Source organism: Pseudopodoces humilis, chromosome 1 (assembly GCF_049639895.1).
Source record: "Pseudopodoces humilis isolate 2021_Gansu_Grassland_sample_001 chromosome 1, ASM4963989v1, whole genome shotgun sequence".
Classification (NCBI taxonomy): domain Eukaryota; kingdom Metazoa; phylum Chordata; class Aves; order Passeriformes; family Paridae; genus Pseudopodoces; species Pseudopodoces humilis.
In genome coordinates this window covers 117,300,228-117,309,614 of record NC_142200.1, presented here as the reverse complement: position 1 = coordinate 117,309,614, position 9,387 = coordinate 117,300,228, and the positions used below count along the sequence as shown (strand labels likewise).

Genomic DNA, 9,387 nt, shown 5'->3' with positions numbered 1-9,387 from the left:
TGCTTTCATTCCCCAGCCACATATTTTGAAAACATGCTAACAGTGCAAACAATGATCTAAAACCCTCTCAGACCAAGTAAAAGTTTCAGTTCTGTTCTTCCCAGCAATGCACTCACACACACACACACACACACACACACACACACACACACACACACACACACACACAGAGTATTCACCCTTTGGTTGGTTGGGTACCTGCCAGTCCCCACATCTAGGCAAGACTGGATTAAAGATCAGCTTCATATTCTATTATCCTCCCTTGGCCTAGGCTATAATAATTGTCTAGGCTCCCCACATAGTCAACAGAGAAAGACTATTTGATAAGACAGCTTTCTCAATACAAGATAAACAACACATGTGCGATGAGTTGCCCCCAGGTGCCCAGTGCTCTGGTGACTGCGGGGGAAATCAAGTCAGCACAGAACATGCAACCAGCCTTGGGCAAGCTGAAGTCAGGCAAGCTTGATTTTTTGTAAGTGGTGAGAAAAAAAAATATCAATATGCAAAACCAGTAAGAATAGCTGAATAGGTAATGACTATTCATTATTTCTTCACAATAATAGAATAAGGGCAGGCAAAGAGCCTAAAACAGAAGGGAAATATTTTCCTACACTATTTTACTGAAATTCACAGCCACAGAAGCAGAAGTTTTATTGGTTTCAAGAAAAGCAGATGGCATTACTGAGGAAAAAGACCTAAGGTTACTGAAAACAAAATACATAGTTGCAATTCCCTGTCACTTAGAACATCACCCACAAAATATTAGATGTCGTAAGAAAACAAAAACAGAACAGCCCAGTGCTGCCTACCCTCACAACTTTCCTTTTTCCCCCAATCGTCACTGTTGACAGGCATCTCTAAATGCCCCTCTGCAGCTGAACTCAGTTCAATGAAGCAGTCCTCTAATCCTCAGTTGCAACACTAGGTGGCAGGGAAACATCTAACACACCTACAGCGCTGAGAACCTTGAATGCAGAGTCTCAGTTCGCGGTAGTTAAGGGATAGTGCAATGCAGCAATCTCACTTTCATACAACTGGATTTGCTTTGCGTCCTTACATAGCTTTGGCAAACAATTTTCAGGTACAACGCTGTGTTTACAGACCCATAGGTTAGTGATGTCAGAATAAATTCTGTCCCTGAAATACCTTGCCCTCTCATTTAAGAAACCATGGACAACCACAAAATGTTTCTTCCTCTCCAAAAACAGTTCTTTGAACTCAAATTTTGTGTTTGAAATATTAATGATCTCCACCTCTGTAAAGACACAGCACCATAACACTTACCTCACACCTTTATTTTTCTAAAAATTCATTTTTTTATTTAAAATTCCTAACACTTGTGTGCTACTTGTGAAAAAATGCTGCGAAGGGGCAATGAAACAAGTTCTGCAACTCACACAGCCGCAAAACAGACAGCCCATGGAAACTGCTCTTCAGACCATACTGATCTTCCTGTCAGTACACTCTCCCTTCTGCCACCAGGAAAAACTTCAGACTTGTAACATTCTGCTAAAGATCCCCCTCAAACTGAGAGGGGTGTGAGCTTTTCTGATGAATTCCAAGTCTGAGTTTCAAAACAAACGTGTGCGTACATTTAAAGGACACTGTGCACTGCAGCACAGCTTGCTGCTTTCCAAATTACAGATGTTTCCTAGAATGTTGCTGGCAGTAGAAGTGAAAGTCTGACATTTAACTCCTGCTTTGTTCACAAAATCTAACAAAAAAATGCAGACAATTATTGGCATGACACTCTCCCTTTAGAAGGGCAATAACCACTCTTCTCATTCAGCTTCGCATCAGTTTCTCAGCCATACAGAGAGATGCTGATGCCTTCTACTACATCTTTCAAAAATCTGCAGGAAAAAAACCCAAGGTCAGCAAACTGCTTTTTAAGCAGTGACACTCAAGTAGGAAGGTCAAGTAATTAAGCCACAGACTACAAGTAATACATAAGGTAGCTGCTGAAAGTGATCTTGGCAGACAAACAAATCACAGAAAGTCACTGAACTGGATTTTGATTTTCGAAACGAATAATAACCTAGAAAGTTTGTTTCATTTCTGAAAAATAATTTAATACAAAATTTTAAAAACACTGATGTACTTCATTGTATAAGAGGAGGTACATTTTCACATTTTAAAATAGTTTAAAACTTTTGTACATAATGAATAGAAATTCTCTTTTATATAAACCAAGTGTTTCTTTGCCAACAGCAATTGTCAATTCCGGAACACAGAATTAAGATGACACAAGAACCAGACAGTCTAAGTTACTGCTATTTGTATCAAAAAAAATTATTCCACCCTTTACTTTCTACAGCTCATCATGCTTGTATGTGAATTCCCTTGCAGATATAAACCCGTCACTGTCTTCATCCTCTTTATCAAATATGTCTTCAACCAAAGCATCGTGCTGGGTGTCATTTACCACTGCTCCATGCTTTTCAAATTCTTTCTTCAAGTAAATTTTCACCTGTTAGACAAAAAGTGAGAGTGAACATTTTCAGACTTATGAAATAATTGATTACTGCAGCGTTACAGAGGGATGCTGCGCTCAGGATGGTGGTATTAGATAACAGATACCTCCCCTCCTTTGCCACTGCCAGAATAATACTTGTCTAACTGATTCTGCAGTCCCTCTGAGTGAAGGGTCTTTAGTGATAGAAGTGACAGTAAAACTAGCAAAGCTGCTGCAAAACATTTATGGTACCTGACTCAAAAAATGAGTCAAGACAGCCTGTCTTCTATGTCTATACAGTAAAGTACAAATAGCTGGTCAGAAGTTATTAGCTACCAATTGGTCAGAGACAGCTTTTCCTCATTCTAGCACCCTGCCAACTCAGTACACGTAAACAGCCACCCCAGATATATACAGAAATCTGTACACAATCTCAGTCTTTGCTGCTTCAATGGGAAATACATTAAAAGATTTCTAGATATCTCAAAATTTTTAAGAACAAAGACCCAAGACAGGTTTTAAACAGATCACTGGAATACTTAACGACATTAACCTAGATACTAATGGTAAGCAGTGTTTTCAACAACATCAGAATGGTTTTAGTAAGTTTTTAAGGTTTAAATATGGAGATCCCAAGTATTCTGAACCACAGAGCCTTCTACAAAAATAACAATACCAACATATCTATTAAACAGATACCACTTGTATAAGAACCATGGACCTTGTTTTGGGTCTGTTTTAGTTACTTCAGTCCCCGGGATTTGTTAAACTTATAGCTTACATTCCTAATATGCAGACATTACACACACTGATACTGTCTGATGCATAATACAAATGGTTAATTAGCCTTCTGAGTCCAGTAAACTGTACCAGACCCAAATCAAAAACAACTCAGTGGTTTATACTAGCTTCTCGTGGATCACTTTTGCTGAAAAAGCATAATTTTGAAAATGAGAGGCACACAGATGGTGAATAATGCTGAATAAATGTCCTTCACAGAGTGAATGCTATGAAATAGGATTGCCCTACAGCAGAAGAAATCCCAGTTTATTTATAAATCAGCAATTAAATCCAAAAAGCCCTGAAGTCTGGTTTTATTTCTGTGATGCTTTATCCAAGTCTTCCACAAATCACATGCCTATCCTCAGCTTACCAAGGCTCCTTTTGAACCTCCAGTCCAGGATTTTCACAAGGATGCAAGGCTCAGAGCAGTGCAGCATAGATATTCATTCTTTTCCACTCTCCCATCCTGTTAGATTTGCTCACAAGAGAAGGATAAACCACTCACCTCTTGCTTGGATAGCTTCCAGTCATCATTAAGATCCATCTCTTGGAATGACTCATGAGACCTTGGTCCATTTCTAATTTCTAGAAGGTCAATGTTGAAAATCAGTGTGCTCTCAGGTGGAATTTTTCCTGCCCAAAATGGAAAAAAGTTAAAACCAACTATATATTCAATGCCATACAAAAGCCATATGCATCAGAAGAATGTTCCAGCAAGCCTAGTCATTTCAAAGCAGCCTGAAGTTTGCACTAGTAAGGATAAGTATCTGTAACAGTGATGACCACAACACCATTTCAGCCTGTAGCCTGGACTCTGAGCAGCCCTTACAGCATAAATGTAAGCTTAGATGCAACTAGTTTTGTTGGAGACTGGTAGGTGTTGATGCAAGCTCTTATTCAGCAATTACCATCACAAGTTTATCAAACAATGTTCTTGAACCCTTTTTCTTTCATGGTCAGAGCCAGATAAACTGGAAAACACTAAAGGAGACTGTACAGTCAGACTGCCCACAGCCAGGTCTAACGGGCAGCAGGAAGAGAGAATTTAGTCTGCCAGATACCCCATCACTCCCCAAATTCCTCTCTACTGCCAGCTGATACCTTGTATCTCCTGTTCTGCCACTGAGAAAATCTCTTTTACAGAGAAAGACAGAAAGGCTGGGATGATGTTGGTCTCCCACAGCAGTCTCTGGACTCAGGGAACAAAGTACCCAGCTATTTCCAAATTCACAGCAGAAACTAAGTACCTAAACCTGATCACAAGGCATGTGTTATCACAACAGCATTTCTGATGTAGGTGAACAGACCGGTAACTTCCAAATAGTGCCACAGAGTACTTCCCCATGCCACCACACCTCAAGGATTTCAGTTTATCAGGCACTGCCTTTTACAGAGCTGTGATATGCCCTCATGCTCATGGCTGAAGCTACTGTCAAAGACCTTTTAGCACACACTTTGCTCCTTTATATAGAGAGATGTCGAATAGCACCAAATATATCTCTATGTTGGATGGCAGCACCCCAAAAAAAATTTCTGTGCCTTGAGAAGACAGGGTAAAATAACCCACATCTACCACTTTGGAGTAATGGTGTTAAATACACCCTGCTGCAGCAACAAATAGACTTGTAGATTTCTGGGATGAATAAACATGCAGAATTTTCTGGAAATACATGGCACAGTGCCCTGTTTAGAGTTTGGAACACAGGTGATTTTTTTGAGTGTAACAGAAAAAGGCATCTGACTCAAATGATGAGTCAGACAGCACCAAGGTAGGAGGCTAGTGAAAAAAAAGTGCATTTGGAAGAAAGCATGAAGAAAATGAAAAAATTCTGTCTTCAAGGGCATCGCTTGAAAATAGCAACAAAATTATGTTAAAATACTTCAAAATCTTCCTAAAGCAAGTAATTTCTTACATCAGTTAACAGTGTTTAGCTGTTTAACCTTCTTGCACTAAAAACAGAGGTGAGACTTTCAAGTCTTTGAAGAACAACTATAGTGCTTTACATATCAATCAGACAATTAGGCCTGTGATGACTACATGAGCACTGCAGCATTTCTTATATTTTTTTGGAAAATTTTACAGCTGAGCCCACCATAAAGACAGCTAAATGATGACTAAATGAAGTTCCTGTTCTCTACTAGAAACATGATTACTTCTAATACTGTATCTTGCACCCTTGAACCTAAACCAGAGCTTCTAGAAAAATATGTATTAAACAGGTACATTTAATAAAGGAGGGTATGAAGTATGCTGTAGGTATGAATACTACCTGGCATGAGGTAATATGGAGTGCTAAGCCTGTGTGCAGCCTTACTTGCCAGAAGACACAGACATGCAAACAGTCCTCATTCCCAAAACAGTCTCATAGTGATGGGAGAGATGGATGGACTGTACATTCCTAGACATTTATCCTTTCTGCTTTGGAACCTTGTACTACTGCAGGTCATTTGTTGCAACTCTTGTCATGACATAAACATTCATAGTAATTGCTCAAAAGGAAGTCAACTTAAACAAATCCCATAACGCAGAAATATAACCATTCAAGCTGTCACTTGCTTAACTGCATATTCCAAATCTAGCCCTCCTGTTAAAGGAATCTGGAAATATTTGAAAGGAAAAGCCCCAGCACAGGGAGTTTCTTAGGGTTCTAAAAGAAACCTGAAAGCAAGAATGAGGCTTGCACATGTACACTCATGAAGTATTACCACAAAAACAGATCCAACAGCCAAAAAGCCAACTGTTACCTAAGCAACCACCTCCACTTGACTGTAAAAGGGAGAAAAAAAAACCAAACTAAAAAAAGAGTAAAAAAACCAACAAGGGCACCGTTGAACACAGCACTAGCAGAAGACACTTAGAACATACAGCACAGCAGTTACCATCAGTTTCTGGGGTTTTTTGCCTGCATTCACCACATAGCCACTTAGTGGATATTACTGCAGGAAACAAATTTATGAGAAAGAGCATCTGACTCTCACTTTAACAGAATCAACCTGGAAAGCTTGAATGCTTGCTAACTTCTCAGGCCATGAATAACAGTAAAATACAGAGATTAGAAACAGTTAGAGCAAGGGTACGGTTTTTTTACCTTTCCCTTCTTTTCCATAAGCAAGGGCTGGTGGAATAGTTAGCTTCCGTTTCTCTCCCACACACATGTCCTTCAACCCTCTGTCCCAGCCTTTGAGAGCTTCCCTTATGCCAAGTGTAAACCACATAGGCTGACCATTGTTATGCTTGTGACTGGAAAAGAAAGGAATAAAACACTTGGCATTTAAACCTCAAGTTCCACAAAAGGCAAATAGAATATGCTCATAATGTAGATATACAGTTAAAAACAGAGCACTATTCAGCACCTTGACAAATGAGCACTTTCAAAGTCTTTAAAATTTATGCTTTGCATGACAAGGTTCCTTGGGAAGTGGAAAGAAATAAACCAACATTTATCTGGTGTGTTTATGACAACACTAACCAGTCCAGATCTCCACCTTCACCTCCCTCATCACCTATTTCCACTTGGAAATTGATCAGACTAGAAGGGCATTTTTCTTACAAATCTACAGTCAAGGCCATCGTAAATTGCAAATCACAGACCAGCATGGTCATGATAGGAATACACATTTTAATATGCTTAGAAGAATCAGCCTCATTTCTTTCAAGAAGCCACTGGGGGGGGAAAAAGCAAATAACAAAACAACTACGTAACAGTCTAGAAAAAAAAAAATGCATACAAAACATTGAACTTTAGTTTTGGGAGACAAGATCCTTTTCTGATTTGACCACTTTCACTCTACTAACAGACAAGGAATTTGAAAGCTCTATTTACTAGTCATGCAAGAAAGGTGTTTAAGAAGAAAATAGAACACTTACAGAAGTTAGTCAGCAACAAAAACTTTAGTGTGTCACTAGAAGTCCTTTTAAAGAGGCAGGTTAACTACAAGAGAAAATTAGTGAGATTTTAGTTGAATCGTCTGCAAAAGCATAAACATGCAAAACTGTCTTTTTTGTTTAATATACAAAAAGTAGCCTTCAGGCAGCCTGCAGAGACTTGAGTATTTTGCTGTCTCCCACTATTAACACTTCGCTGATGTTTTACAGGACATTTAGCATTAGCAAGTCATTGCAGGCTCTTAGCAGAGTCCCTCGAATTTCTGGCTCTTCCTCCTATTTGCATTTCTGTGGCTCTGGTATGTTGACTTGTCTGGTCGGGGCCAGGTAAAGAATAATGAAAAGCTGTGATTGTGGTGCCACTAGTGGAAGGATACATAAAACTTTTTTATTTTTTAAATTAATACTTCGCTTTAGAAACCAAACAGAAATTCATGCGTAGCACAAGACTTACTAAACCGCTGAGATCATATACCAAAACCTGCACCTAAATGACAGAATCATACAACGGTTTGGATTAAAAGAGACCTTTAAGATCACCCAGTTCCAACTCCTCTGTGCCATGGGCTGGGACACAGACTAGAACGGGTTCTCAGAGCCCCATCCAAGCTGGCCTTGAACACCTCCAGGAATGGGTTGTCAACAACTTCTCAGGGCAACCTGCTCCAGTGTCTCACCATCCTCCGAGTAAAAAATTTCTTTCTAATAACCTAATCTACACTCTTTAAGTTGAAGCCATTCCCCCTTGATCTGTCACTACACGCCCTTGCAAAAAGTCTCTCTCCATCTCTCTTCACGTAGTGGAAAGCCACAATTAGGTCACCTCAAAGCCTTCTCTTTTCCAGGCTAATCAGTGCCAGTTTTCTCAGCCTTTCCACACAGGAGAGGTGCTCCATGCATAACATCCCCATCTTTTAAGAAATGCCACATGGCTCTACTTCCTACAGACTGACCAGAAAACAAATGCTAAAAAGGAGATGAGCCTTACTCCTGGTGATCATCTTGAACAGCATTGTGAGATACTGCTTCACACCAAACTTTCTGAGAACAGGTGGCAGTGGGAGGGGCCCCAGTGACAAGTTTATTCGGTGTTATTTAAGCTCTTTTATCCCAAAACAAATAAATCATTCATGCTTTTGTTTCCTTGCACATAAGTAAATGCTAGTTTTGGGCTTTTGGGGAGGGAGGAGTCAAAAAACCTAACAAAAAACCGCTTGCCCCTTACAAAATGCTCTTCACAGAGCTATTTGCAGGCAGATTGCAGACACCTGTGAGAGGTCAGGATTCAGGAAAGCACGACCAGAAGAGACCATCTATAAATAATAGATATACCTTAAAATATACACACACATGAAGGAGCGAGCACCAAGATTGCTAGAGGGATGGAGCAGCACCTCTCCTACAATGGAAGACTGAGAGAAATGGGATTGTTCAGCCTGGTAAAGAGAAAGCTGCAGGGTGACTTAATTTTATCTTTCCAGTACCTCAAGGGAGCCTACAAGAAAGATGGAGAGAGACAATTTAAAAGGGCGTGCAGCGACAGGACAAGGGGTGATGGCTCTAAACTGGGGCTCAGATTAGATATTGGAAAGAAATTCTTTACTGTGAGGGTGGTAAGCCACTGGAACAGGCTGCCCAGGCAAGCTGCTGACCACCCATTCCTGGAGATGTTCAAGGCCGGGCTGGATGGGGCTCTGAGCAACCTGGGCAGCGTTCAAAGGTGCGTCGGATGGGGTTGCTCTGAGCAACTTCATCTAGCGGAAGGGCCAATGAATCTTTAAGATCACTTCTAGCTCAAGCCATTCTATGATTCTATTACATATATATATGTATGTATATACATATATATACACACACACACACACACACACATATATATGTATATTTCCCCACGCAAGCTCAACCAGCAGCTGGCTCGGAGAAGACGCGCCGCTCACTTACGTCGAGTGAAACATGGAGCCATCCCTCTCCAAGTAGCCCTCGTAGTGAACCAGCATCATGTCCCCCCACTTGGTCTTTCTGTGGCAGAGGAAAGGCTTGTGCAGCACCTCCACCTTCACGTCGGGAGCGGGGGGGATCAGCGCCGCGCCCGCGCAGCTCAGCGCCGCGCACAGCAGGGCGGAGCACAGCAGCAGCGCCGCCGCCATCGCCCCCGCCATCGCTCCTGCCCCGCTCCTCTCACCGTGCCGCCATCCCGCGCCCCGAGCCCTGCCGGTCCTTCCAACGTGGCAGCGGCGCTCACCGCTCCCAGCCCCCGGCT

General features: G+C 41.2%; 1 protein-coding gene across 1 annotated transcript; it reads right to left on the bottom strand.

Annotated features, from left to right (window-relative positions):
- FKBP14 (FKBP prolyl isomerase 14) lies at positions 1-9,354 on the bottom strand. Its single transcript, XM_005519140.3, has 4 exons — positions 9,069-9,354; positions 6,331-6,482; positions 3,747-3,874; positions 1-2,473 (listed from the first exon to the last, which is right to left on the bottom strand). The coding sequence occupies exons 1-4, from the start codon at positions 9,284-9,286 to the stop codon at positions 2,315-2,317; spliced, it is 657 nt and encodes a 218-aa protein (XP_005519197.1). The 5' UTR covers positions 9,287-9,354; the 3' UTR covers positions 1-2,314.
- Between the last annotated feature and the right edge of the window lie 33 nt (positions 9,355-9,387).

Bases quoted from the DNA above. Each gene is read 5' to 3' on its own strand.
- FKBP14 (XM_005519140.3), bottom strand. From the start codon at position 9,286: ATGGCGGGGGCGATGGCGGCGGCGCTGCTGCTGTGCTCCGCCCTGCTG. The intron at 3,875-6,330 runs GTAAAAAAACCG...CATTTTGGGCAG, and splicing joins TTATGGAAAAGAAGGGAAAG to GAAAAATTCCACCTGAGAGC. The intron at 2,474-3,746 runs GTGAGTGGTTTA...TTTGTCTAACAG, and splicing joins GGAAGCTATCCAAGCAAGAG to GTGAAAATTTACTTGAAGAA.